The 27126-nt window shown below is 36.7% G+C and overlaps 1 protein-coding gene across 9 annotated transcripts in view; it reads right to left on the minus strand.

Moving 5' to 3' along the window:
- The window catches only part of st3gal3b (ST3 beta-galactoside alpha-2,3-sialyltransferase 3b), a 53915-nt gene that overhangs the window by 15889 nt on the left and 10900 nt on the right, over positions 1-27126 (minus strand). For 2 of the 9 annotated variants that reach the window (XM_042718030.1, XM_042718031.1), the window contains exons 3-10: positions 24039-24122; positions 23563-23667; positions 20523-20565; positions 18261-18353; positions 14164-14258; positions 10616-10679; positions 9648-9743; positions 9335-9521 (exon numbers count right to left, since the gene is read on the minus strand). In XM_042718030.1, the coding sequence (XP_042573964.1) occupies positions 9335-9521; positions 9648-9743; positions 10616-10679; positions 14164-14258; positions 18261-18353; positions 20523-20565; positions 23563-23667; positions 24039-24122 (767 nt within the window). The remainder of the gene's footprint in view (positions 1-9334; positions 9522-9647; positions 9744-10615; positions 10680-14163; positions 14259-18260; positions 18354-20522; positions 20566-23562; positions 23668-24038; positions 24123-27126) is intronic. The other 7 variants (XM_042718032.1, XM_042718034.1, XM_042718035.1 and 4 more) reach the window with 4 other exon arrangements.

The following is a 27126-nucleotide window of genomic DNA, read 5'->3' on the forward strand; positions in this document are numbered from 1 at the left end:
TTCTGACATTTCTTTGCCTTGAGCTGTGGGTTTCTGCTTGCTAGACTCACTTGGGTCATCCTGTGTATGAGATCTGCATCTTCACACTTCATAAAGCAGCAAACAGGACAATTGGATCAACTGACTAAATCACTTAGGCTTAAGAAAAGGTTTGTTAGTAGAAGGCAACCAAAAAGCAAATAGGGTGTTTAAAGGGAAAATGACGTCCTAAGTATATAGTCTCATGTGGCCAGAGCTAAGGAAATAATACCTCATGCAAATCATGGCCTCATTGCTTATCAGACTGTTTAACTGATATGTAAACCAAACAATCAAATTTTTATTTTATCATGTGCCATTTATGGCTGGGTTCAACTTAAATAATCCTCCAAATAGCACAGTTTAAGCAAAAATAAAAAATAAATCAAGACAGAACAGAACAGTTGTGTTTGTAGATATCTATTTAACAAGGTTCCTTCAACAAAACTTGTTATCTTTGATGCTACAGTTTGGCTCATCCAGTAATTTTAACCCTTAAAATGGCTTGTTGTAAACACAACTTCATTCCAAGTACAGAAAAATAAAAAAGTCAGTCAGAATACTGGTCAACAAATGGCCTGTGGATGGTTCATAGGTGGTTATCAGAGACTGAGTCTACCCCTAAGCATCAGTGGAGTGGACTGGTTAAAGGATTGACCTACCATTTTAATTTTTACCTTTATATTACCTCATATGTTCAACAGAAGTGACTGTTAGGCTGATTTGGAGGATGAAAGCCTGACTGTTGGCATGTTCAGAGGCAAACATCCATAAGTCCCCTTGTCAACCCCTGGCTTGCTGCCCCACTGGGTCAAAGGGAGAGACGACACCTGCATCAAACTCTAAAAACAGACAGGTTTCTACAGAAACACCACTACAAAGGGCTTGAACATGCTGACTCTCAATCAAGCCACAAAGAGATCTAAAGTGCTGACTCTCGATAATCAAACATCAGAAAAGAGGGAAAGACGACACCTGCATCCAACTCTAGTTTAACTGACAAATAATGTTTCGTTTTTCAAAAAGTGTTTATCATTGTTTTTTGATTGTTGTTATTTTTGTTTCATTATTACCCTGATCCCTCTAGTGGGCTGTTAAATCAATGAATGAATCATTTAGAGCAGTTTTGTGAACTGGATCGACTGATTCATTGCAAAGAATGACTCGTTCATGAATCAGTCACTGCTATTTCTTTCATGAATGCCAGGTAGGGCGAATTAGACAAACATCGGTTTCTGTCTAGACCTACTATTATGTGTTGTGAAGAATTGGATTATAATATAATAATTCAGTTGTTATTATTGTGTTGGTATTTTTGTTTTTGTTGTTTTTGGTTATCTTTCATTTCATTATATTGAACAGCTCAACTGTTTTTGAATTCCCCAGGATGAGTAAACGACAAACAAAAATTCTGGGTGAAGTATACCTTTAAGGTTTCGCAAATGTGCCATGAGTCACCTTTCCTGAGGTTTTCTTGAGTAAACAAAGGCACGCTCTCCACAGGCACCCACAGAGATAAAGTCATGGAGGAGTTGCATTTTGACATACAAATAAAGCTACTACAGACTAAACCACAAAATATAACAGACAACCGTTATACAACAGGCAATGCTGTGCATCACGCTAACACATGGAAAGTACCTTCAATAAACGCCAACAGCAGGAGCCTGAAGGAGTGTCTGATAAGTGACACACTCTTGCCTCACTCTTACCATGTAAGGCTGAAATAATAAGGGATTAAGACATATGGGAGAGGGAAGTGATGGGTAAATACATTCAGACAGAAGCCAGAGGATTACCTAGTCAATGGTATTCTGAACGAAAATAATTATCGTGGGAGCCACATGCTCCTTAGCGACCTCCAGGACTCGTTAATTAAGTACGCTCTTATCGCACATGACGGCTGGCCCAATGCCTATTTTCAAATAAGGCTCCTGCATACGTTTTTACATGAGTGACCTCTGAGGCAGTAATCCATTTTGAATGACTAAAATGGGTGAAATCAAGAGAAACGTGTGACATACAAAAGAGTTGTGTTGGTTTGTGTGAAAGGAATGTTCCAGATTCAAAACAAGCTCAACTCAACAACCACAGAAAATTGTCTTAAACTTGTCGCAAAAATCAAGATGTCAGATTTTGACTCAAGGTTAGGAGGTAAAGAAATATTTGTAAAAAAATATATGCATGAATAATGTTCACTATAGAGTGTCGCAGTCGTGACATATTTTTGCAGACCAACCCAGAAGCTAGCATTATTCTGGTAGGATTTTTACAATGGCTTTTGGATAATTTAAAAAAAAATAATCTGTGTGACCAACAAAAGTTTAGAATCTTTCATGTTTCACTCATCAAGATAATCTTCTTAGATGTACACAACTTATGAATTGACACAATTGTAAACACAAATGGCAGAAGTAAAAACTAAGCGTGGATTATAAACTACTCTATGGTCGCATTTAAAAAAAAAAAAAAAAAAACATCTTTGAGCTGGAGTTAGATGGTTGCCTATGGTGTTATTATAAACACAATGAGGCTGTGAAAGCGAGTAGATGAGTTTACCAGTTTGGTGTAATAATGTTTAATGTTCCCAACAACCTCTTTAGTCCCATTTAGTCACTTAATTTAGACATATGTCAAACACAGAAATATCTTCAGTTTGTGTTAACCTCAGACCAGGCATTAGTAAAAAAAAATAAAGACGTTGGAACCAGACATGCTAAAATATTAACTAGGGTTTTGATCTACAAAAATACTGTACCTAATCCCTGCTTCACCTCTGTAAGACCAATAACATGCATAAGGAAAATATACAGTGCCAATTTTGATGTCATGTCAACTTTAATGGACATTACTGATTTACTGTGAAAGATCAATCACATGCAAGTTATTAAAAAAAAAAAAGTTTTTCTTCATAATCTTTCATCAAATTGTAATAATTTGACTGACATTTGGCTGTTTTCCAATGTGTATCTGTTAAGAGCGCTCAAGCCTCATGGCTGGATATTCAGGTGGACTTCGCAAAGGTTCTTCAACGCTGGGAATGCATCCATCTACTGTTCTGTCAATACAAACTGAAAAGGCTGGCATTCCTTCCACCCATGAGCGTTCACAGTGTACAAAAGAGCAGAAGATAGAAAAATACTTCAAAGCGGCAAGCAGCCCCTGTTCAAAGTTACATCGGTGTGACTGTTTGAGATGAAGAGAGTGAGGAGTCAGTGCTAGTTGAGGATTACACTGAAGTTTAAAGCTACGTGCCTTTCTAAAGCCAACTGCCCACACAGTCACACATGCTTTTATGTGTTCATCTCCAAATGAAAGACGTCACCACACAATGGATTTCAATCGCTGTCACCGCTTGCAAAAACAAAGCATTTTCCATTTCGCCACCATGTTTCTGCCATTAAAGGGAAGCATTCATATGTTGGCAAAGCAGCAGCAACTTCACCACAAGTCACTCAACAGAATTTTCATTGTATCAATGATATTTTCAAAGATATGTCGCAAGATCTAAATAAGACTTGGAAGCGGGCCGCAGGGAATGTATTTGTTTTCAAACATGAGATGAACTGTATACTGTTGTTAGGGACACAGTGTTTGATAAGATTATGTGTGATTAAGCATGGCGATGAATGCCTGTTATTGTTTAGAGATTACTCAAATTACTCAAAGAAACATCTGTGGTACGTATAGAGCGCGCAAACTAGATAAACGCTTAGTCAGATTTTCATCGGGCCCTAAAATACCATCCCTTTGACTTGCCAGTTAAAAATAAACAAAGCCAAAGTTAAACTGTTTGAGAAGGGAGCGAGGGAATGCGAGGGGCTCTTGGAGCCTGACGTTGATCAAGAGAGAAGAATAGAAGTCAGTCGTTTTTCATCCGTAAGAATTCACAATAGCGATAGGCTTCATTTGTCAAGTGACAATCGGTTAAAAGCCACTTTAAACATGATACTCTTACAACTTAATACATACACGGGAGGTCACATAGACTAGCTAGATATAAACATCTTTTACAGCTGTGGCTGTCTGCCGGAGGAAGAAAAACAATCTGAAACTGCATTTTTACATTTTCTGAAGAAAATCTGAGGGCTGCTTGTCTGAACAAAAATCGCTGCCAGGGGTTTTTATGCGGTTGCTACGGTGTTCTTAGTGGTTTATATGAATTGCAATGTGGTCGCTAAGGTATTCTGGGTGGTCTCTGATATTCAGTTCCTAGATATGGCTCGAGTCCTTTCTTCATCGTAAAACTAAGAGTTTTTTTTGTTGCCTTTTTTATAGTCCATCAGGCAAAAAACGTATTAGTGTGATTGCTCTTTCTACAAAAAGCCACATTATTTAGGGAGGTATAATAAGCCACATACAGAGATTCCAGCAAGGAGAAAAAAAATAAAAATAATCTGGACAAATTCTGAAAATTCTACGATTAATCACTACTAGGTCCTGATACAAGGGTCAAATCTTCCAGCATTCCAGTTTGGATTCACACAAAATTCTCTCCAGCAATTTCACTCCTATGTTCCAGAAACACAAAGCACAGTGTACCTAGCGTTAATTTCGTTAACGAAAACTATGACGAAAAATGTTCATTGACGAGCTTTGATCAAATAAATGCCTGCCAATGATGTCACACCCCCTCGATTTCCAGTTTTGTTTTGTAGAAAACATGGAAACAAAAAAAAGGCGCGTTTAATATGTTGTGCATTTTATTAGACAGGTGACGACTGCACAGAGTAGTATTGTAACAGAACTTTCAAATGTATCTAGTGTGATAAAACAGCACAGTTTTTTTTTTTTTTTCACATACGCACGACCGGAAGGAGCGGAAGTGGCCAACTGTGGCATAATAAAAGCTCCGCTGCTTTTGAGCCGTGTATCGCGCTCATTCAGCGGCCTCGTTTCACTTCGACGGCTTTCAGCCTCACCCTGCTTCATTCTACTACCTTAATAAATCATTAGCTCATCCCTAAACATGATTTCTGCCCGAGTCCCGTCGAACTGTGTCAGTTGTGGGGATGAAGACCACAACTCCCATGATTCCACACTCTTTGTTTATTTTGAATACGCACCCTCTAGGGCGAAAAATTACATATTGTTTTTTTTTTTTTTTTTTTATTCATCAAAAATCCTGACAAAAGTGTCACAGGTTCCAAAATAATAATAATAATAATAATAATAATAATAATAATGATAATAATAATAATATTAAGCAGCACAACTGCTTCTATCATTGATTATGAATTAACATGTTAGAATGATTTCTGAAGGATCATGTGTGACACTGAAGACCGGAGTAATGATACTGAAAATTCAGCTTTTATCACAGGGATAAATTATATTTCAAAGAAAACTGTTAATTTAAAAGGGGTCATGTGATGCTGCCAAAAAGAACATTATTTTGTGTATTTGGTGTAATGAAATATGTTTATGCGATTTAAAGTCTAAAAAACACATTATTTTCCACATAATGTACATTATTGTTTCTCCTCTATGCCTCGCCTTTCTGAAACGCAACGATTTTTACAAAGCTCATCGTTCTGAAAGGCGAGGTGTACGCTGATTGGCCAGCTATCCCGTGTGTTGTGTTTGGCCGAATACCTCAAGCGTGTGACAGAGATGTTACGCCCCTTACCATACTGTGATGCCGTGTGTTCCGGCATGACAAGACAAAAAAAAATAAAAACCCATTATAAACGAGGCATTTGTTCCATCCAGTGGGGACATAATTACTGATTCTAATGACTTATACTGTCTTTTTATGCATTACGTATCGCGCTGCATAAACATAAAACCATGTCTACATTTGTGATCGGAGAAACGACAAACAACAAGCGCTACTCTACACTGCTCAAAACTCACGTTTGAATTATCAGTGGTAAATTGTTTAAATATGAAAATGTACTTACAGACTGTGAGTCAGAAGCACCAGACTGTCCTTGCTAAGTTGGAAGTGCCCTACTGTATAGAAACAGACACTGGCATTGTATGCTACTCTCACAGGAAACTGTCCTCATCCTCCACAAAATGCACTGCACACATCTGAATATTTGGGTTTAACTGTTCTGGAACAGTGTTGAACCACTGATTTCTAGTTGTGTCCTCTTTTAGAAGGCCAAACAAAGTAATTCTGCTTTCACAATGAAACACACAGCATCTCCACATGGCAGCGACAGCGAGAATAAATGTTACGCCTTTTTTCTTTGCATGAATGTTTGGGCGGTGTTATGCAAATCTTCCCAAATCGTGACGTAGACATGTGGGGTGTGTTAAAATGAGCCACTTTAGGTAGGAGTGGTTGACTCTTAAGGCAGATTTATACTTCTGCATCGGACATACATCATAGCCTCTATGCCGTAGGCTGTGCATTGGTTTTTATTTATACTTCTGCGTCGTTGTCCGCATCGATGTGCAGTATACCTGCAAACCGCTAGTCTGCAGTGTCCACGGGCATGCTGTTTGTGTAACCCGCAGTACCATGACAAAAGCCGAAGAAGCAGCAGCTTGTCGGAGAAGCATCAGCCATGACTGTGGCAAAAAAAAAAAAAAAAAATCAAAGAACAGATAATTTATTTAAAACTACAAAAAAAAAAAAAAAATAGAGAGACCACAACGGAACAGCAAAAGATGGCATTTTTTCAATCTCCATAAGAACTTGTAACGTACAACAAAGTAATGTAATGCTACGTTTTATAATAAATGATAAAACACTTGTTCTTTGCTTAGTTTTATTTAACATAAGAAGGTGTAACATTAAAATATATTAAAGTGCAAAAAACACACACAACACTCAAATACATGAGGGAGGGGTACTAGCAGACCAATCACAGCCCTTGCGGTCCGCGTAGATTTGATGCGCTGTGACATTTTTAGAGAGGTGCAGGTCAGAGTCTACACTGTAGCCTGCATGTACTACACACAACCTAGGGCATAGCTATGGCGTAGTTTCAACGCAGAAGTATAAATCAGCCTTTAACTTTCATAAAGAACATCTCTTTGGATTTGAGAGTTTAGTCTTTGCAACTTTTAGGGGTTGCACCGACTAATCGACTAGTCGACTAGTCAACTTCAATGCTCTGCCATTTAAGCTTGACGTCGACTAGTCACTGGTCCTATAGAGGGCACAACAGGATAAGAAATCTTTGAAGGACTTCCACTTTACGATCCATTTCTGAACAGTTAAAATGACAAATAAATGCATGCTTTGAAAGCACTCCACAAGACGTGTGATTATATTACTGGATGCTCGATATTGAATGGGAGAATGCACGTTTTAAACAGCCTATTTGTACAGTAAATTAATCTCCATTCTAATCTAATGCGCTGCTGCACTGTAACGCACACACATAGGCTACAGACAGATCGCGCGCACACAGAATCATTCAGTGTGGAAATGTATAAACACTGTTCTGTGATTTCTCAATAAAATAGCTTAGAAACTGAAAAGTTCAAGCATATATTTCTTAACTAGATCCCACAGCTTCACTAGTAGAGAATCGCTGCCAGGTAGAATTAATTCACACACGCAACGCTCTCACTAATGCATTCCTATGAATGTAATCTTTATTGTGCTACTTTATCTGTATCTGATTTAGAATGAGCTGTCGGAAATATAACGACCCAAAGACAAAAGAACTGATAAAAATGAGCTGCTATAGGAGCAGTAGCCACGTGGGCAGCGCTGTGTCATATGCCATAGCTATAATTATTTTTTTCATTAATGACATCATCAGCGACTAGTCGACTTCGATTCGACTTTACCGATCTTCTTTATGCACCAAGAGCTTGTAACACTCCAAAGAGAAAGAAAAAAATTTAAATAACATCATATGACCCATTTAAATTGCAGTAAGATTTCACAATATACTTTTTTTTCTGTATTTTTGATCAAATAAATGCAGCCTTGATGAGCAGAAGAAACTACTTTAAAAAAACAATAAAAATCCTACTGATCCCAAACTTTTGAGAGGCAGTGTGTATATGTGTGTGTGTGTTAAGAATATGTCACTGACACTGTGATGTAAACGTGGCACTAACATATTTATGGTATGAAAGTAAATGTATATGACCAATGGAAAGAGTTATGCTTATCTTTTCTTATTAGCAAGTAGTTATGTCAAGTATTTGGAATATTCCTGCATTAACTTGGCTGTCTAAATATTGCCCATTTACAACCATTTTTACAACCAAGAACCTACCTATTAGATTCCAGTATAGCATTAACGTTCAATTTTCCGCTTTCTAATTCAAAAAAGCTATTTAGTTACCTAATACTGCAGTTTTCATCAGTCATCATTCTCTGAACGTGGTTTCTAACATTATGGCAGACACACTGGAGCTTTCTTGACCCCTGATTTGGTAAAGGAAATTCTTCCTTCCATGAGATCAAAGCCAATGTATCAGAAGCCAGAGGGCAGATCAATTATCTGAGCACTTTCCACTGTCCAGCTTGTTACGATCAGATGTTCAGACAAAACAGGCTCTTTCAGGGGCAGGAGGGGAGGGGAGTAATCAAATAGCTCCTTATTTTTCTTCCTCTGCCGAGTCTCTTGCACATTGACAAATGTCACCCTGTAAAACAAATCCAGCACTGGTCCCCTGAAAGCCCAGCAGCTGTGCTGTATGGGAACTCCTGAGGCACGTTGCTGCCAGATTCGCAAACAGGTGTGCAGCTGAGGAAGACAAGTATATTGGAAAAGGGAGATCATGGGAGAAGCCACACATGCCGACCAAACGCCTTGACCATGATTACATGACAGACGAATGGGAAAAAAAAAAAAGAAACAAAAAACCCTCCTTGAGTAGCCGAGTCAACTGACTTCAGAGGAGAACAGAGTGCTTATGCTTGCTCTTTGTGTGATAAGAAATGGGATGGAGCCAGAGTCATTAAAACTGTGTGAGATAAGAGAGAGCTCATTCAGACGGGCCGACCCTTCTGATTAAGAGGCTAATTCACTAGATGTCAGTCAAACCTGGAAGGAGAATGTTTTACCACTCGCTAAAAACGAGACAAAGTCCTTGAACAATAAGTCCTTCAATAACTATTCCTAATCAAAATCCTTTAACCACAAAAATTCCAATACAATGCATTTTGTTGGAGGGCAATATTAACATTACTCTAAATTCATGAATGACTTCAAGTGTAAAATTCTAAAAATTCAGCACAGGAGGAGGCTTAACTTGAAATTGGCCTATGAAAACAACTGGCATCAATCTGTTTCAAAATTAGAGAGTGTAAAAACAGAAGAAAGAAAAAAAAATCAACAGATTTTAATGAGAGAAACAAGACAGTATAGTCACATACTACTGCATTTTGTCTTACCAGTTTCTCTTTGAAGACCATCTGTCTCAACCATTTAAAGTCAAGAGGTTTGAAAGCAGAGAAGACAAAGAGGGAATCTTTCTCATAGCGCTCGGTCTTCTGGATGGCCCCTTCGGGATAGGTTATCCTCAGGGTGGTCTTAGTACCTACATCCCTGGTGTAACCACTCACTGGGGCCTCGTTGAGTCTAAAGAATAAATATACCAAGAATCAGTGCAAATCAACTGCATGTGTGTCTAAAGTCCTTTTGTTTGTTCAGTGTATTGATTTGGTCATTAAAAAAGCAGAACAAGGTGCCTTTGAGGACACTCACCTTATCACAACGTCATATTCATCAATGCGGGATCCTAAAGACTTGTTGCTAAGGATACCGCCATTACCTACTATTATACATCTTTTACAACTCAAACTGCAAAGAGAACAAAATTGCATACATCTTTACAACCATAATCAGTATATAAAAAAAATTGCACAAGCATAGTTGCACAGTTAGGTCAGGTAAAAAAAAAAAAAAAAAATTATATACATGCATTATGCAAACATTGACAATCAGAGACAAACAGAATGTTTTATGCTTGAAAAAAAAAAGTAATTATACACACATATACATACAGTGCTTCTCAAAAGTTTGGGGTCTTTTTTTTTTTTTAAGCAAATATGCTTTCAAAAGGGACTGTGTAACTTCTGAAATGTGAAACAATCTTATTGTTCGGCGACAGCATTAAGTAAATTGGATTATCTAGATGGTTAGATTGCTATTTCAATAAAAGCTGTCCTTAAAAGTATAAGAATCCTGAAAAAAAAAAAACATTCACATCACAGTTTCCACAAAAATATGAAGCAGTAAATCTTTTCTCGTTTAAAATAAGAAATTCTTAAGGATCAAATTAGCATATTAGAATGATTTCTGAAGGGTTATTTTGAGTCTGAAGACTTGAGTAATGGATGCTGAGAATTCAGCTTTGCCATAACAGGAATAAGTAACATTAACATTAAAACAGAACTCAGTTATATTACATTGTAATATAACCCGTAATATGTGTATTTCACAATATTACTGTTGTTACAGTATTTCTGATAAAAAAATAAGTAGCCTTGATGAAGGCTTTCCAAAAAAAAAAAAAATAAAAAAAAAAAAAAAAAAACAAAGGAAATGAATGAATAAAAATAATTGTAACAACCCCAGACTTTTGCAAGATCGTGTATATAAAAATGAGCAGAACTCTTGGACACGGACCTTTAGGCAAAAGAATTTGTAGTGATGCATTTCAAAAGTCTTACCTATCTAAATCTGGACCCAGTCCATACTTCTTTGTGGTAGATAATATAACATCTATGATTCTTTCTGTAGAAAGATAAACAAGAAAGAACAAAGCCATGAAACAAAAACCACTCTAGATGGTTATGGCACTGATCTGAATCAAATGATTTTCTTCATCAATCATCCACACTCCTGGTGGTCTGATGGAGGAGCATGATTGTGTTATTCACTCCTGGAAGTTGTATTAGCAAATGAAAATAGGTTACTGACACTTTGAAAAAACAGAAGTGGAATGTCATTTGCAAACAAATAAAATTCCTGTGCCAGAGACTTTCAGAAAATTCACAGATCTGTTTGGCCATAGCGATCATTCCTCCGATACCATCGCAGGCATTCATGGCTGCCACACATTATGTCACCTGATGTCAGTGAAGACACCGGTTTTCCTAGTAAGGGTGCATAAGCGTGGCCCATTGAGTTGCCTAAAAGCATCAGTATGCATACTATAAAAGTCCAAAGACAGGAAAACAGTTTGGAAAAGAGCTAATTCAGTGACGTGAAATGTGCACACCCTTGCCCATTTTCCCAACATACGTTTTTGACCCTAACTATAATCCAATGAACAAAAGTCAAGAAGGCATAACACAGAGGGAAACACTTTGGGAGGTCTGCTAGGCATTTTGCAGTACGTGTACGGCACCAAATGTACATCTGTACATAATTCTTTCTTTTTTTTCTTGGTCTGGTGGTTTGAAAGCATCTACCTTAATAGCTACCATTACTGTTTCTGACAACAAAGAGCTCACATGTGAGCTTATCTTTTTTATTGGCATAGACGCTATGTTATTGGGAGACAAACATAATAGGATGTACCGATGTCGTCCTTGTGATTTCAACAATACCGCATGTGAGAACCTTCTGTAAATTGATTTGCCCTCCATAAACACAACAGTCGGTGTAGTGCAAAAGATAACGTAAGAGCTTAAAATTTGTATTGACCCTAAACTGTAACCTTAATGATTAAAAACCATCAGGGAGTAGCCGTCATTGTTTGGACAAAGCGCTGACGGCTCACATCAAGCATCACCATGGACTACATAAACAGTGGCGGGACCACACTGGAATAAGAAACGAGAAAAAAAAAAAAATATATATATATATATATATATATATATCACCGTTTCAGAAAGAAATGGGAAGAGCAATAGGTTCAAATTGTTTTGAGATAAACGGCATACACATTTCAGCCAAGTATCACTCTTGGCAGTTAAAACAAACGAGCCCCTCATCTTTAACATACACTGTTTTGGCAAGTGGAAAATCACGCTCTGAAATACAGCAGAAATAGTCGGGTTTGATGCAAATACAGTACTTTTAGGGGCCATATCACTAATTCATCTGGAGTGTGACCTCTGAGACTTCGAGTCACATAATGACATTTCTTTCATAGGATGTTTGTCAAAAATATTATTTTTTTTGTTTAAAAACTGATCAAACACACTCATAAACTAGTTCAGTATAATTCATTGCGAGTATTAGAGGAACTTCACTGAAGTAGCCGAAAGTGACACTTTATCCTGAGTCACTGGAGACATTTAAGAGGCTACTTAATACTGTAAGGCACTTATAAAAGGCCAAACTTACAGTCAAAACAGCCCTAATGGTTTATTCTCTTTTGAGGTATTTGGTTCTCCCTTCTGTGAAGGATGTTGGGATTACCCTACGGACCATGTGCAATGCTTTGACTGGATGTTTTCCACTGAGGGCGATGTAATCAAGAGCAGAAATCACAAAGTCGTAGGTGGCCATAGGGATCGCTTATATTGGAATTGGTAGTGCAGAAATAAGACATCTATTTTTATGCCTTTCTGGCCCACAACTTGAGAACCTTTGTCAAGCTCTATTCAAGATCCACACGTATCAACCTTTCCAAATGAATAAAGTTAAAAGTGAAGTCACGCTAGGCTCACGATCCATGCAGCAAACAAAAACCAGGTGTAATGTAAACATGGGACCTGCTCTTTTGAAAGTCTTTATGTGTGTGGACACGGCAGGCCTTAACTGAACACAAAGGTTACATTCAAGGTACCCTTATGTGCCCGCTGCCCTCAAGTGCTGGAACATTTGACAATGTGCTGAAATCTAAGATGTAATCATCTTTTCAGACAGAGGGGAAAAAAAGGCTTCAAGCAGACAACGGTGGATTACATTAACAACCAATTGGTTTCAAGAAACCGTTGCCTTATCTACAGGTCTTTTCCAAAGGTCTCATTCTCTTTGATACATTCACAAAGCTCAGTAGAATGAAGTTCTTGTTCTCTGTTGAATGGAATAAACCCCCACATCACTGAAGTACATAAATGTCTGCCATACTGTGCAATGCATCTGGCCACGTACACACTAAGTCACTCCTGAACCTGTGGTGCAATGCTTAAACATAATAAGAGTTTGGCATCCTAAAGCTATAAAGAAACATGCATGCCAATAGATTAAATCATTTGGAATTTATCATTAGAATAATTTTTAGGACCAGTGCATTATTGTCTATCAAGCCAGGGCTCTGAACTGCTTCAAGGAACAAAAACATAAAACAAAAACAAACAAAATTAACAGGAACATAAAAAATGGAAACTAAATTACATTTAATCATTTTATCATCCCCTCTGACATTTTAATTTGGCAAACAACCAATGGTAAATTGAAATGGCACAGTCTATGCAAATGTGATGCATCCAGCATGACTAAATTGCCCACACTTTTTTTTTATAAAACAAAAATTGTTACCTGCATGCATTTGGGGTGGGAACAGAACAAAATATAAAAGTTGTGGACAAAATATAATTTTTTTTTTTTTTTTTTTTTTTTTTTAGAAAATTGAGAAAGCAGGACTAAAAATAAATAAATAAATAAAAAATAAATCCGGTGTAGTCCTCAAAAGTGCTACAGACTGATTCAAACTTTTTTTTATTTTTTTATTTTTTTTTATTTAAGTATTCATTAAAATAACTGGTTCATTCATTTCTGGAAACAAGAAAGCATTTGGACAACATTTTGTTGTTAAGGGGCAAAGGGCCAGATTTACTAACAGCTTGAGCCAGTGCAAACCGTCCTTTGCCGATAAAAGACTACTGTCAGGATTTACTAAAGACGTGCAGTGAAGAATTTGCACTAAAAAGGCGTGGACAGTTATTTTTGAGCCTGAATATGCATTTGTAGGAGTTTTCCTTTAAGATGCAAAATTTATGTGAGGAGAGTATTAAAAAGAATCACGCAACAGGATTTACTAATGTTTGCCCTTGTCAAATTACTGGTATTTGTGCCATTATTTAACGCCCAAAAAAAGCATGTCTTAAAGCAGGTGGTAATTTGCGCTGCTCTTGGTAGATTGCGCTGGTCAATATGGAAGGCTGAGTCTGTGTTCTTTAATGTGTGCATTGTTAGTAAATCACACGCAGAACCACCCCCCCAGTCTAAGTGTTTATATAACTACACTCTAATGCTTAATTTGCCCCGTTTAGTAAATCCAGCCCAAAGTCTGTGATAAATTAATTTTAAAATGGATACATACCTTGTGTTTTGAATCCAAATGGAGGTAAATAGTTTGTAACTTTTGCAAGTCGCTTAAAGTTTCGGTCCAGAAACATGGAAGCTGGCTTATTAAACCTGCAAAAGCATAATAAATATAATATAATGAAAATTACCAAGGACAACTAACATTCAGAATAATAACTATTTTTCACATAAATTCTATTTTAAATTATATTATTCATTCAGCAAATTTTGCACAGTACCAAAAATGTCTCCATAGCAACATGTCAATTCCATATCAAAAGGGCTAATAACATATAGGCAAACAACACATTCACTTCCCGGACTTCAGGAGGTGGGGAGTCAAAAGGGGCTTTTGTCTGTGAGAGGTCTCACTTTGTGTCTGCTTTGGCCTGTGGTTAAAGTTTAAAACAGTGTGGCTGAACCAGCACCAATCAATCACAAAGCCAGGCCTCTGTTCACCCCTTCTCGAGAGGAGTCAGGGGATACCCTACCCGGAGGCCATTTCCCAGCACACTCCTATCTTAAGGCTAGATGTGCAAACGCAACGATGAATGCCTGGGCCTCTGACCCGCAGATCCTCACTGTCATTTCTTATCTACTCCGCCTGCTACCAAAGGGCATTTCTACAACATTTAAAGCAATCCAAATGGGAAATCTCCAGGAAGTGGAACACTGAGCCGCTCAAAGGTGCCGGTAGGCAGTGTGAACTTTCAGAAGCCATCAAGCAACTACATTTTTCAAAAACTAAATCCTTTTCAGGGGTCATTTAATGATTCAATTTAATAAGAACCGAGTAAGTCTCAGACAGCAGATGCATTTTCTACAAACATGACTCTTTTCTGCTTCTGGAAGTGTGGCCACACGATGGATGTCTGTTTTTATGACCCTCCCAACTCAGCAGGGTCATTATTCATTTACAAACATGAGGTTATTGGATCATTTTTCAGTTTTTTTCCCTTTCTTTCTCAGGTCTTTTACGATTAAGTTAGAAAATTGCAGTAGATTGGTTTGGGGTGGGGTGGGGGGGGACTAACAAGGAGAGCTTGTCGAGAGGTACAGAAGGTTTGAAAAAAATTACGCCCCCTTAAGAAAACTCAAAAGACTAATCATGGGTCAGTAAAGAGAACAGACGGGTCATTTAAAATAAAGGTTGTGCTTTCTGGGGGGAAAAAAAAAGCAGAACCGCTTTCCCAACAGTTCTTTCCAAAGTACAGAGTGGCACAAGTTCACAGCCTTTTTAGTAATGGAGACCGCCAGTTGCTTTTAAACCACCTTAATCCACAACAATGTCCAATATGTGGGGAAAGTGAGGACAAAGATGTCAATTGAAGAAAATGTCAAAGAGCAGCGACAGGAAATAAGTTTAGAAAATGAATGGGAACACAATTGGCAACGGTTTAACAGTCTCTGATAAAAGTGTGTCTATTTCATGCGCTAATTGCTTAAGGCCAAAGGATGTCCGACAGTGTCAAGAAGAAAGGAAAAAACGTTGCATCGGATCCTCTCCTTATATCACCTGATAAAGGCAGACAAAGCAAGACCTTGCTAAAACAAACTAAGATTAATTAACTTGTGGCTTGTGGGGTGCGGACTAACTCCCATTATAAATAACTGGTTGAGAGCTTCAGGCCTAAAGACAGACAGGCGTCTGCTTGTTATAAAGGGTCCTGAACAGGAGGCCTGTGCACATTGTGCTCATTTCCTCATGGCTATCTCTCACTGGGGGCTGTATTTTCATAACCGCCCGCTCAAGTTCAACCAAGACATTTGATTTAAGAGTCCAATACAAACAATTTTGGGAAAGGAGTGGAGGTGTTGAAAATAAAGTGGATTCAAGGGGTAAACTAACAGAGGGTGGGATCACATGGCTTCAGGTGCTTTCCTACACACGCAGTGATTCCCCAATAAAATGTAACTCCTAAAGGGCGAGACCAGTGATTGCCCAAATGATCACATGCTTAACATGCCAAGTGGGTATTAATTAACAGGACCATCCCTACTTTATGCAAAAAAAAAAAAAAAAAAAAGAAAAAGAGGTTGACGATGGTTCAAATCCATATTTGTCTATTCAACGGAATTATTTACTGTGAAAATGCACGGATAAAAGTAAAATTATACTCCGTGACACTTAAATTTTAGTCTTAAAGTTCTTTATCCAAACACGAGGACACAATTCTGTTGTCTTAGAAGCTAAATAAAAAAAATATACTCTTTATACAATAAAATTCAATTAATTTTACATTAGTTAATGCATTAGGAATCATATCATCTTTTTTCAACATGTATTAATCTCATGTTAATTTCTACATATACTTGCATGTTTTACAAAAGTTTTATGAATTAACATTGTTGTATTATCAATGAATATTTATAATTATATAATTATTAGTTAATTAACAATTAAATGCTGTATATTGAATGTAAACAAAAACTTTATTGCAAAAAGTTACTGACTGCAACTTTCAATTTAAATTTTTGTACAATACCTTTCTCCATTTTATACATTCAAAAATGACATAAAAAGTTTCAACCGTTATTTAGTTCAGATTCTGGAAATATCTAAACTGAATCAATGTATCCTAAACATCATTATAAATAATTTATCACACAAGAAAAACGCTTAAATATTTGTGTTGTAATGATGTGGCAGAAGTGCCTTTTGACCCCAAAAGATAAACAAAGACCCTGAGAAGCTTGATCCATCACACGTGTTAATTAGAGGCACATTGTAGACACCGTTAACACATATGCGGTTAATTGGGGGCTTGTTAAAAAGTTTCAGGCACCAATTCAGTCATTGCTCTGTTAATGCTTGTGCTGACCCTAGAGACATAAGGACACACCAAAACTACATCTTCTGCAACATGAACTCGTCACTGTTGTTGTCAAAATGTCTTTATTCTCTCTTCTTTAAAATGTTATTCCATGAAATTAATATTTTTGTTTAGTCCGTTTTTGTTTAAACCAATCCAGGGCAACCATCTGACTTGGACTAAATATTGCTGTTGCTATTGTGTGATAGTTGCTGTTTTGTGATAGCTGCTCAAATCCTTTCCAAAATAATCTTGCTTGATTGGTGGAAAGGCTATTTCTAAACAATCATATGGCGATGAAAGAAATATCCATGAACAAACCAAACCGTGATGCTTAATGTTTATCATCGCTGGGCATGCTGTAGTGGAAAAATTACTTGTGCTAACAATAGCCAGCCTAAAGATGAGGGAACAATGGAACACGGACGCCAGCAAAGATGGAAAGTTCCATCAAAGGCCTGTGACGTCACCGAGGGTCGCTGAGTGCTGTGTGACATCATTGAGGGTTGCGGAGCGCTCTGAGGATTTAGTCAAACTGAAGAAGTTGACTCATTCGGTCCTTCACAGTGGCTGCTTGACAGGGCTTTCTCCTCTCAGCCGCAAAGACAGAATCACTGTCCACGTCCAAACTGAGATACAACAGGCGCACTGTGGAGCTGGCGAGCAAGCGGAAGTGGTTGTTTGTTGTGGTAGGTCACAAATTAACAAGGACTTAAAGGATCAGAGGAGAAGGTTTCTGTTCAGTAAGAGATACTATGAGACTGGCCTCAGGGGCTTCGTAACGGAGAAGTGACAGTGTCTCTCGAAGGGTGACGGGCGAAACCAGGGAGAGTTGAACACATGAGGAACTTGGTAAATCAGAGCTAAAGCAGTAAATCTTTAACAAAGCAGTCGTCAATTCACAGAGTTTGTACTTCATTCTGTTGGCTCAATATCACAAAGCCTCGCAGAACAAAAGCAGGTTTAAAAAAGGCACACAAGATTCAGCCAAAGCCTCTTTGTATTCTTCTAAACAAACTTCCATCCAACTTTCATCTTCAAATATCCTTCCCTTGAAATATGAAATACCTTTCCTCAAAATACAACCATATCTAGCATTAAACCAATTTATAGACCTCAATGCAAGTATCAGAATTTTTTTCTGCTATTCAGCTTTTTAAGAAATTATTTATTTTATATTTAGACCTTTTTTATGTTAGAGAAAACATCTATCAATAAGTTTATTCTAAAAATTTCAACATTACCTAATGTGTCTTAGAGAAAAACAAAACGTTCCAGTTTGCAATGCATCTGTTCATACTTTGGATAGATAGCACTCATTTTGGCTGCTGCATAGCCGGGTTTGCAGGATCCTTCACTAAGGTTTCCGTACTTGTACACCAACTCCGGAGGCCTGTAGACAGTTAGAGAAGAGAAGAAAGAAGAAATTCATTTTAATTAGACAGGAATATCACGCAGCATAACTATGCTAAAGAGTAATGGTGAATCTGAGGTATATTGTTTTTTTCTAGCCTGGCACATGATGGATGACATCTAGAGCAGGATGTGATGGATTACTTTTGAGAAACTCAGTTTATCGCTGATGTGTTAAATAAATGAAATAGTCAAACAATAGGAATGCAACACATTTTGCTGGCTGCACAAACAGTGAGTGTGTTTATTTCATACTTTTATTCTGAAAGAATGTTCCAAGCTCAAAAAGCACTCTAAAAGACAGCATATTTGACATGATGTTAACAGCACAGAAAACAATTTTGACTTGCCCATCAGTTTTTTTTTTTTTTTTTATAGGGGAAAAAGGCAAAAACTGGTTACACACTTACAATGGAACTAAACAGGGCCAGTGTTCTGGGTTGTTTAGAAGCAGAAATGTGAAGTACTTAGACAAATTATTCCATAAAAACTGTTTATTATTCTATGAAGCTATGAAGTTGCCTACTTTTCTAGATGAATAAACATCTGGTTATGCGTGACAGAAGTTTGCCTCAATACAAACAATGCTTAGACAGAGTTATGCCATGTAAATAGTGTAATATTAAAAAAAAATAATGTTTATTGCCTTCATTGTAGGTGCCTTACTTTAATAATTTAGTGTTTTTGGTCCCACTTTATATTTGGTGGCCTTAACTGCTATGCACTTACATTTAAATGAATCATTTGATACAATGCACTTATTGTGTACATACATGTTTTTACATTGTACTTATATTTAAAAATACCTGTATGTAATTACATTTATAGTTACACTGTTAACCCATCCTTTACAACTTAACCCACCCATAAACCTACCCATACCACCAAACCTGTCCCTAGCCGTATCCCACCTCAATAGCAGCAAAAGTCTTTTGCAATACAATATGAACACATTAAGTACATTGAACTTATTTTTACCACCTGAATTGATCAATGTAATTAATAATTCTGAAGTAACAGTAAAACATTAAAAATCTATGATCTCTGAGATTAAATTGTTAATTAAAAAGCCACAGATTTCAACACCAAATCACACTGTCCCACACTAAGCACCTTTTCAACGGTTAAAATAGAAGCCACAAGACACTTATTTGCTGAAGCCTTCATTTTGATTAAGTGGTTGGCCCAATGGGTCAGTGTCGTATTTTGCTGTCGTGACAGCTCTGAGTCTTTAAGCAGCAGAGAGGACGGTGGATTGAGGCCAGCTGAATGATGAAGTGCACCACACAGACAGTTTTTGCTCACAGCGTCAATGAAATCTAAACCTGTCGAAGGCTTTGCTTATTGTATGTGTGCATGGTGTGGAGAGACATGTCTTCTCTGATACTTAACACGGAGAAATTAGGGCGAGGTGAGAGTCTGAGAGTTTGGCTGCTTCAAAGATGAAATGTAAACATATACCTACCACACACAGACCTATAATACATCACACCTTAACACCTCATACAAGGTCAGTGGAAAAGATTGCACAAAGACACTGATGGTACTGAATGAGGCCAAAAGCCTTTATTGCTTTTGAGACTTTTAAGACTACTTAGTACCCTAGATTTTGTTTCTATTTATATTTCATTACTGTTACAACCACTTGATAGATTACAGGTTCAGTAAGATTTTTTTTTTTTACAAATATTTTAATTCAGTAAAGTCACCTTAAATTGATTAAAAGTGATGGTTAACACATTTATAAAATGACAAAATTTTTCTACTACACATATACGATATTCTTTGGAACTTTCTATTCATCAAAGAATCCTGAAGAAAAAGTTTCCACTAAAGTAAAGTGCAGTAGTGTATATAACTTTTGTTGAACTTTTGTGTAAAGGCAATTTACTCTGGAACAGCAATAACATTCGTATCTTTAGAAATAAATTGCTTGCACTTAAGGATGACTGAACAAAACTAGAGCATAAGTAATGTTGTGAAAAATAAATAGTTAAATCATTAAATCATGAATATATTTATATAAATATTTATTTTAAATAAACTGATTAAATAATTCAAATGAATTAAAAAAAAACTTTTGAAACTGGTTAAAGTAAGTTTTCTATCTATTGGTGAAATGTATAAGGAAGGAATACAGAATACTTACAGCTTTGTGTCCAGATTCAGCAAGAACCCTTGCTTATCAAACTCTGCAAAGAGAAATATAACAATTAGCATTAACTCATAACATCAGTCAAAAAAAAAAAAAAAAAAAAAAAAAAACACCTTGTAGATCCTCTCTTGTTATGCCTTCATCCTGTCAAAATGCATGTATAGTGCATTTTGAGACAACTAAAGATGTTAATGATACGTTAACATTCATACAGATCTCATAGTTATGTCAGCATCTAAAGGATTTTAGTGTATGTAGAAGTTGCAGCGATATTAGATCAAAGCAGCCAAAACATTCCACAGTTCAGCTGGGAAAATGTGTTAAAAAGCAGCTGTCCACCTATGCAGGCTTCATTAGACCATAGGTGTCAATGTAGCGAAGCCTTTAAAAAAAAAAGAGAGAAAAAACAAAAGTGTGAGTGGGGGGAAAAGGTAAAAGCTTTAAAAACCAAAACAGATTGCTATGCATACTTAAGTATGCCTACTTCATTTCTTCAACAGGTTTGACTTTTAGCATGCTTACGGTGATAGCCAGAGCAGTGCAGCTAAAAACAAACACACATTTCACAAAAGACCAATAATTTACCAAGCAGACTGAAATAATGGGCTCAGTAAAAGGACTGGTGAACAGGTAAATGTGAATCAAAACATGACATTACTTCAGCTGCTACATTCTCATTAGCATCAGCATTGCTTATCAGATGGCACTAAGGCATGGAAAGGGAGAGTTTGAGAACTCCACTGATGCTCAAGTCTCTAAACAGATGCTGCAGAATGGAGAGGAGGAACTGGTTAGAAAGTGACCACTGCTGAAACCAAAAGGAACGTTTAGCAGATGCTATTATTCACAGCAACTTGAAATTGGCCATTTGCTATGACAGACCCTCCAAGTGTGTCTTAACTTGGTGTCTTAACTTAAAGTGTGTCTTAAACCCTTTCAGACGGTGGCCCAAGTCTTTGTTTACAGTTTCACAGGGATGTAAAATTGGATTTTGCAGGGGAAAAAACACCAAGTACACACAATGGGCCTCATTCATTTAACACGAGGAGAATTATTTTTTTAACATTCAGAAAGCTGAAATTTTCAGAATTTTCAAAATGTTAGTTGGTACAAACACACACAAAAAAAAATGTACACTTGCTCCCAACCACATATAAATAGTGTGTAAACCACAAAACATTTTGTTGTTGTTGTTTTTTTTTGTCAAACTGATGACACTGCATTTTGATAAAACTATATGTAATAATATTTCACAAATTAATTTATCATATAGTTTGTTTGTTAAGATATTAAGGTTAAACTAAGGTAAACGGAGTGTAACCTTTGGTTAAATTTGGCTTGCTATCTGCAGTGAAGGAAGTGACCTCATCTCAAGCTCAAATAAACCCCCATGCTTTACTATTGTTTGGGAAATGAATATGAATGGCAAGATACTTAAATTATGTTGGTAGAGTTAAAACAACTGATGTCAGAGCAGCTAATTGAAAAATGGTTTCACACCTCCCAAAACTGCATTTAGGAATTTCATTAAGTAAAATTAATTAGTTATATGCAAAATAAAAAAATACAATAAATTGCTAATAAAAAAAAATAGACAGCCGCATAGCATGCTTCCTTTTGATTGCTATATGAGCACCAGTAGTATCCACATGTTTAACTAATCTGAGGTATACAATGTGTTTGTGAATCAGGACGAGAGTGTTTTAGCTTTTCCCATTTTGCATGCAAATTACTTCAAATTTACTCATATATTTACTAAAATTTCAAGAATGAGGTCCAATGTCTTTAAAGGTCTGGTAGGTCTAATATGGTTATGACATTGACAGCCTGCAAATCACTGTGATTTATATGTTGTACAAGTCTTTGTAAAATGAAAGGTGAAAACTCATTATACATTTATAAGCAACACATTATGCCCTAGGCATAAAGACATTCATTCTGAGTTCTGAAGGCTAAGATGTGGTTACTGGTACTGGATGCGTCTCCATGACTGTATATACTTACTATTTTTCATGGGAATATATGAGGCAATTTGTCCCTATTAATCCCTATTAAACACTGTTACATTTTAATGGATTTACTTAAAATAAAAAAATAATATAAAAACATACATTAACTATGAAGTATTTCAAAAATGATTTTACTGTCGGTTTTAAAATTGAAATTATCTTTATCGCCACATTAAAAAAATAAAAAAAATACCACATTTTAAATAAGTTTCTCTTGGAGACTTTATCACCATTTCATTGTTTATACTTACACTGTTCAAATTCAACTCAGTTACGGAAAAAAATGATGTTGGTAAAAAGCGCAGGAATACTGATGGTAAATAAATTCACTGTCTATGGTAGTTATGGACCCGATGCTTTGGGCCTGCAAATGTGATTTCTTGAAAGTTCAGTAGTAACCTTTTCAAATAAGACGGGGAAAAACATTTCCTAAAAATGACCCATGTACAGTATCTTTAGACCTTTTCACACCAAGTGTGACATACAAAATTTTGAATGGAAACAATTGACTCTTATGCAGCTATTCACAACTTTTGCTGTCAATATTGTGTTGTGTGGTGAAGATTTTTTGTTTCACCTGGTGATGAAAGCACACCGACCAAAAAGATCTGAGTAATATTGATTGCATATGCACTACCATTTAAAAGTTTGGGGATGGTAAGGTTTTTTTGTTTTTGTTTTTCCAAGAAGTCTCTTATGCCCATTAAGGCTGCATTTACGCAGCTGCTTGTGTGTAAAACAAATAAAACACTGCAGTTATTGTGCCTAGAAACAATAACTAGAAACTTGTCAGGCATACAGCGGGGCACCATTCAGGTATCCATTTTGGTCAGTGTGAGCTTCGCTGTCATTCAGCTCCACCTGTTGTTCTGGGACAAATTTGCTTTATTCTCTTGACAAATATTTGCTGCACTGTCAGTGTAAAAAGACTTCATTGGCTTGTTTTTTGTTCCTTTTTGTGTTGCATTTGGTGTGAAAGGGTTTTTTCGTGTGTAATGTATTGAAGGACATTATCTCAGGACTACCCGGCCTGCTGGGGTTCTCATGTTGACCAGAGTGCACTCTTTGCAGTGAGGCTGTACCTGAGCCTACTATTCGTCCCACGGAGACAGGGCCCTCCACCACCGGCTCTGAAACACAAGACCATCAGTTAGGCCCGGTGGTTCTGTGCTTGACAATTTTTTGGAAACTTCAAGGCCACGCTGAATGACCCTCAGGCCAAACCCACAAAGCCCAACCTATTCAAACAGTATGAACTAGAAAGCTGCATTAGCTCCAGGAATTACATGAGGTTGAAGAAATATTAGGACGCCCATCACCGTAATTTCCAGCTGATACCACAGGCTGCCTGTGCAGTAAAACTGATTATCCCAAAAAATTAAAAATAAATAAAATAAAGCCCAGATGGATTGAGCGTTAAGGATGTTAGTGCCCACCGGCGAGCCCATTGATTATTTCACCAGTCCCCAATAATTGTCACAAAGGAAGAAATAGTTTCTACCTTTGGTCACAGTGGTTTTGACAGTGGTTTTGACAGAAACACTAGTGACTTTACTGACTTTTACAGTGGGCTCCACACCTTTATCTGTGAAATAAAAGAGTTATAAATTAGCAGACCTCCTAAAATACTATATATGAAAGTCAAACAGCATGATAATGAGGGTAAACTTTTTCAACATGTGCAAACCAGAAAAACATCAGCATATAGTGCTTTCAGAAAGTTTTCAGTTTTCATGCCACAGAACGTTTTTCCAAAATGCACAAAACAGATTTACAGAAATGTTATCAGTCATTTGTAAGACCAACTTTGACAATGACGAGAGCAAGTCTTCAACACTACATCTTGATTGCGCCAAAGCAGCATGTCATCTCACAATATTCATTAACATGGACCAATCATCTGCCTGATTAAACTTAATTTTTTTGCCTGGGTTATTTTATATTAGCACATTTTATACAGGCATACACCTTTCTAAATAAAGCCCAATTTATTTACCACTAGTGGAGCTTTATAACAGTGTCATGGCATCTTATTTTTAATACATTTCCTAAATTTACAAACGTTATCATACTGCTATGCATGGCAGTTATGTGTTTAGGCTACTACAGCAATCAAACCAACAGAGCGCTGGGTTCTTGCCCACTCTTTGCCATTTATCATCAAAATAGGGTTGCGTTTCCTTCCCTCATACCCTTTTCAGAGCCATTTATTGTGATTTGTCTTTACAATGTGTCCTAAGGTGCCTTTCATAACAGGGGTTAGGTTCAAAGAAACCCATCCCAGGTTCACAAAATTTTCCAAAATAAACTGGGCGCAGCTGTCGAAAACTGCCGTTTATAATTAATCTAACTTTTTCCACAGAGATTCAAGATACCGAAGTCAGCGAATGCAAACATGAATTGAACAAACTGAGAATAACTCGCCTGGTGAACACTAAATAATCTCAGAGACTGTACATGGGGAAGGGAATAAATGAAGAAGCCTGCCAGATCCATTTCCTCAGCTGTGTTTCTGAGGGCCAATAAGAAATCATTAATCAATAAAACTTCAAAATAATTGCAGTAACCAAATAGTTATTTGCTTCATCACTGCCCAGTCTCTTTTCCACAAGGAATGAAAACATGTTCTTCTGTCTTATCAAGTAGAACATCAATCAAATTTCCACTATTTACACATTTCGGGCCCCTTTGCATATCAGGAACATAGGGACCGTTCTGACTTGTCTGCACCAGGACCGACCCGTTTTCCAACAGCATGCTAAAGTACTTTAGTGTTGTACATGACAAACATCCTCCTGCTGTGGTGAGTGTGGACTGAAGGCACTTTTCCACTATCTCTTCTGTATGATTGTCTCCTTTCGCCCCCTAGTGACAGTTGCATGAAACTTTCAAATTGGTAGTGGGGCAGCTTATAACTCTTAAAGATATTTGTAAAAAATCCCTGTCTGAAAATAACTTGCAGAACGAAGGTCGCTGCAAAAGTGATTGAGCACTGTTGCAATGTCTAATAATATCTAATATCTAATAGAATCTGCAATCTAACAATCACGCAATATACTATGCTTAAACTTACAGTGATGGTTTTATCATCTTAGTGTTGTTTTTCTAAATGTTATTAATACTAGTTTTGCTAAACAAGGTTTTTAGAAACAAAAATCGTCATTGATGACTTTTGTCTTTTTAGGACTGAAAGAAAGATTTGGCTTGCTTCGAGAAGGGAGACAAATGCTCACCAATGTGAACATGCCTCCAGTGCCCACTGTGAATCTGACCCTGTAATGTGGTGCTCTCCCTCCCTCTAGTGGCTAAAAAATGTTGCAGTGATGTTAAAATGTAAATGCCAGTATCTTGTTTTGGGATTCACCTAATAAATAAGAGAGCACTGTAATGGAACAACATAAAAAGACTGGCCATTTAACATTAACATCTCTGCAAGCTTTCTATAGACAAGTACAAAGTCTGTGTCTATATCCCACAGTATGTCTCTACTCTTGATGTCTATAAAGGTAAATAGAACTTGGCACTACTTATTTCCAAAATACAAAAATGCTAAACAAAACATAAAAATAAAAAATCTTCACATTTATTTAAGTAGTATAAATGTGAAGATAAATGAGGGATTAAAATGTATATCTTCAAATCAATAACAACATGCAGTAAACACTTCATCACATTTCATTACTTTTCCAGACACAGCAACATGTCCCCCTCTTCAGCTTATGATAAGCCAAAACAATCATTTGGCACAATAAAGAAGTTTCTAGATAACATAATTGGATTCACTCTTGAAACTCTTTTCATAAGGCATACTTGTCTCATGTAAAGCTTCATCTAGTTCAGGCCAGTTACATAAACATAGACATGATGTTAAGACTGTGTCTTAAGACCTAGTTTGATCAACTAGTTAGCCAACAGGTAAAGTTTTACTTTTCTGATTAAAATTTGGCCAGTCTACATTTTCGTAACTGACTTTAAGCAGTTATGACCAGTCTAGATGAAAACAAATTAGATTTAACATTTTAAGTTTATGCAATTATGCAAAAGTATCAGCGTTCACACACTTCACAATTGGATTTGATTCAGCAAGTTATAGAGAGATAATCTGAAATAATCTAAAACTTTGATCAACAAGGAATGTGAAACTATTTAAAGATGCTGCACAAACTTTGATTCACCAACAGGAACAGGAGGGTATAATGACCTGGCATCAGTAGCACCACTTGTTTCATTCTGGGGAAATGTAATCATCAGAGCCACCCTAAACTTTGCTGCTGTCAGCTAGCATGTTTTCTATTCCTAATTAATCAACTTTCCAAATAACCAATTTTTTTTACATAATTAAATTTTATAAAATAAACAAAAAAAAAACAATAAAAAAAATTATATATATATATATATAAGCTATATATATATATATATATATATATATACACACATACACACACTACACACACACACACACACACTACACACACACACACACACACACTACACACACACACACATAGAATCATAATGTACCCGAGTATACGGTAATGACAGATGTGACAAAAAACTCCAAAGATACCTTATTTCAAAGCATATGCTTT

The sequence above is a fragment of the Cyprinus carpio genome, chromosome B2 (genome assembly GCF_018340385.1).
Source record: "Cyprinus carpio isolate SPL01 chromosome B2, ASM1834038v1, whole genome shotgun sequence".
Taxonomy (NCBI): domain Eukaryota; kingdom Metazoa; phylum Chordata; class Actinopteri; order Cypriniformes; family Cyprinidae; genus Cyprinus; species Cyprinus carpio.